Below are 3,745 nucleotides of genomic sequence, written 5' to 3'. Positions count from 1 at the left end.
GAACCGACAAGGCGTTGTTTTTTATCATGACGCGAGACCACATATTGCATTAGTTACAAGAGAGAAGCTCTTACAGTTTGATTGGGTTGTTTTAACACCATCCTGCCTATTCTCCAGATCTCGCTCCATCTGATTATTACTTCTTTCTGCTCTTAAAAAATTTTCTTTGCGATTGGCGCTTTAAATCCATCAGCGAAATAAAAGAGCACCACGAGGATTATTTCATGTCCAAAACACACCAATTTTGGGAAGATGGCATAATGAGGTTTCCTGAGAGATGGAAGAAGGTAATAGAGCAAAAGGGTTCTTATATAACAAAATAAATACTATCTGAAATAGTTAATATTTTGTATTCATTTCATATTAGAAAGAGGAAAGAAACTTAAGGGACACCCTAATATTTTCACCGACCTTCATGATTTTTTCAGAGTAAGAATCTAAACAGCTAGAGTGATTGTCAGAGATGTTTGTCGGAACTGTGGAAAGTTATGCATACCTCTCCTTATTAAAGAAATGTGAGAGTCAATAGCAAGTGAATTTGAAAACGCAGCAAATTTCCCCCCTTGTATAGGGGCAGTAGATGGGAAACATGTACTCATTGTGAGTCAATAGAGAGTGAATCTATATATTTTAATTATAAAGATTACAATTCAGTTGTACTAATGGCCATTGCCGACAGTAAATACCGTTTGGTTTTTGTCCATATTGGCAAATATGGAAAAGATTATGACTCAATAGAAAGTAATGCAAAACATTTACCTGATGAGAAATGCTTATCAGGCACAGAAAGTCCAGAAGTTCCATACTTTTTTGTTGGAGATGCAGCATTTGGGCTGCATAAACATTTGCTAAGGCCATATGCTAGAACTCATTTGACATTTGAAAAGAGAATCTTCAACTATCGATTGTGTCGAGCAAGAAGGTGCATAAAATGCGTATTTGGTATCCTCAGCAATAAATGGGGAATATTCCATCCACCTCTTAATGTTCAACCGCAATTTGCTAAAGATATCGTTAAAGCATGTATCATTCTTCATAATTATGTTAGAGATAGAGACAGATACAGGACTGAGGATACAATGTCAGTTGTAGGATTGAAAGATATTAGGGCTCAAAGCAAACAATGTGAGAAACATTTTATGTAAATACTGTGTTTCAAATGCATGCAAAAGTTTCCTGTCAGATGTCGAAGATATAAAAACTTTCTGATCGTCATGATATCGATTACAGATAAAATATATCGTTTTCTCCCTTAATACAAGTATTCCAAAGGAAAACGTTTTTCTTAATGTCTATTTACTTGTAAAATATTTTTTGTTTTATTAGAAAAAAGTTAGAAGCATAACAAAACCTTTTTGAGAAACATAATATTGTTACTGATTTTAAAATAGTGTTTAGATTTTTGCAAACAAAGCGCTTTCTAATAATAGCCCACTATGACTATTTCAGAAATAAAAAGAATTGATAATTAAATCCAGAAACTGTAATGCAAGGTAAATAAAAATTATCTGGTTCTATACAGTGTTATCAATGTCATTTCTAGATTCCCAAAATAGACATCTTTTTTACTTCCTTTTTTTTCTAGTAAATGTATATGAGAAAATATGTACTTACTAAAATCGTTTTTCTCTTTTGCTTCCAATTTATCAAAGTCGCTATAAATTTCTAGACAAACTTCATGCCACGCATTTCTGTCTTCAAATATGTTGAGAGTTTTATCCCACAAAACAGGCCTTTCTTGGACTAAAGCAATTAAAATATCAATATTTAACTCACTCATGTTCATTATAGACAAAAACCTATTGATGCTAAAAGAAAAATTGTGTTTCGCGCAGCACGGTAAAACTCACTGTGAAAAAGCAATTTTAGACGTTGAAAAATGCCGTGTGTGTGAGCCTGCATTTGGTTACATACGCCAGTACATTGGACTGCGAAGCTCAAAGTACCGTTGGCGCCGGTGGCAGCCGACCTTATGCACAGTACCCGCCAACGGCAAATTGACTGGGCCCTTTATTTTTCCGCCAAATGTGTAAGCTCTAATATAGTTCAATGCACTACTGTTGTTATGGCGCCGACGGTAAATGAACCGCTTCGGAAAAATCCACTGTGTGCGTAACCAGCCTTATTAATCGCGTGGTATTTTAATTCGAAAGTTGAATAATATTTCAGTATACTGTGTAATAAAAATATACATCTCCATCTTTTTTTATCGCATATTTTCTCGAAATCAATATCCTACGCAGACGATAATGCGCCCTTGGCAGAACTGCGTCCCTTCCCCTTATCTGCAAGTGCTACATTTTCGCTATTTGTTGTTTACTATAAAAAAAAAATAAGTGTCGTCTCCTACCTCTAGGGTCTCAGCTTTCATCCGGGTCTTTATTGCAAAATCACTGATTTAAATGGCGTTTGGGATGATGTTAAACTGCATTGTATACTGGTTACATTTTATCAAAAAGTTTCAGATGTTTTCAATAAGGCATTAACACTTGATATCTTTAGACACAAACCTAGTTCTCCGGGAATATAGATTCTGTTTAATTTCAATTAAATATTTCATGCATAAATTGATATTCATGATTTCTTCCACAAAGTCTTTTAAAGCTTCAACTTGTAATGGTCATTGGAGTCATGCTATTTTAATAGTAATCCACTTGTTTTATTTATTGTGCAAATGAAACTTCCAATTATAATCAATTCCATGACATCCTCGAACGATTAAAAACACAACTGTCTGATAATCTATTTTTTAATTGCACGTTGTCTTTCACGTGACTATAACTTCACTCCTCACTTTTGTATTCCTCATGTAAAATGTGCAGATAATAAATAAAATATTTTTTTTTAGCTTCCAACAATAGATCAAAATTATGAGATTAAATATTTTGCAAAACAAAATAAACCATTAGCTTCCAAATTTTTCAAAATTGTACATAATAATATTTTTTTAAAGCTTTTAAACCTGAGGGGGAGGGGGTTATACGGCAACTAAGCTGATATCACGAAAAAGATTGTCTTCGCAGAAAAATGCCAAAATCTCGCGTTTTTTTTTTTTTTTAAACTAAATAGAATTCTTAATAAAAACTTCGGGGAAAAAATAACCATTCGGAAGTACACATTTCCACCGTTTAATGTATATTTCCACCAAATTTAATGACTCTAGCTCAAACTATTTGTCATTTTAAGTTCCAATATACAAACACATTCTCTTTTGTTATTTATAAAAATGTTTAGAAATTATATCTCTGATTTATCTTCGAAATTTAAGAAAGAAAGAAAAAACCCTACTTATTTACGTATTATTTAAATATCACATATGCCAGTTTTCAAATAGAGAAATGATTAGAAATACCTCACTCCAATCCGCCATATTAAAATTTCTCTGTGACGGTTCACACCTTTAGTTTGTTTCTTTAATATTAAAAAATCAAAGTTGTATAATTTAAAAAAAAAAAAAAACTGCTGCAACTTTTGGCTTCAGATTAAGTGAAGAATTGCCATCTAATGATTGTCTGATAATGATAGTATCATTTCTAAGTTTTTGTAAGACAGACATATAATTGAAGTGAAAAAAAAATTTGTAGTGGGAAATTCGCCAGAATTTGGAAACATATTCTAAAATAAAAATCCTCTTGCCTTCTTGGAATAGTCGTGATGAAGAGAATAATGATGTTTTCAGGGAAGCGACCACGTTTACCCTGAGTGTTTACAAAATGCATTGAATTTGAAACCCGGTCTCCTCAAT

General features: G+C 32.8%; 1 protein-coding gene across 1 annotated transcript; it reads left to right on the top strand.

The window, feature by feature from the left end:
* The first annotated feature begins 662 nt into the window (after positions 1-662).
* LOC129983959 (uncharacterized) lies at positions 663-1,145 on the top strand. Its single transcript, XM_056093691.1, has one exon. The coding sequence runs from the start codon at positions 663-665 to the stop codon at positions 1,143-1,145; it is 483 nt and encodes a 160-aa protein (XP_055949666.1).
* The last annotated feature ends 2,600 nt before the right edge of the window (positions 1,146-3,745 follow it).

This window comes from Argiope bruennichi, chromosome 9, assembly GCF_947563725.1.
Source record: "Argiope bruennichi chromosome 9, qqArgBrue1.1, whole genome shotgun sequence".
NCBI lineage: Eukaryota > Metazoa > Arthropoda > Arachnida > Araneae > Araneidae > Argiope > Argiope bruennichi.
Note: the sequence above shows the minus strand (reverse complement) of the source record. Positions and strands in the feature narration are given on the sequence as shown.

What these genes read in the sequence shown, in the direction of transcription:
- LOC129983959 (XM_056093691.1), top strand. Translation starts at nt 663, where the DNA reads ATGGCCATTGCCGACAGTAAATACCGTTTGGTTTTTGTCCATATTGGC.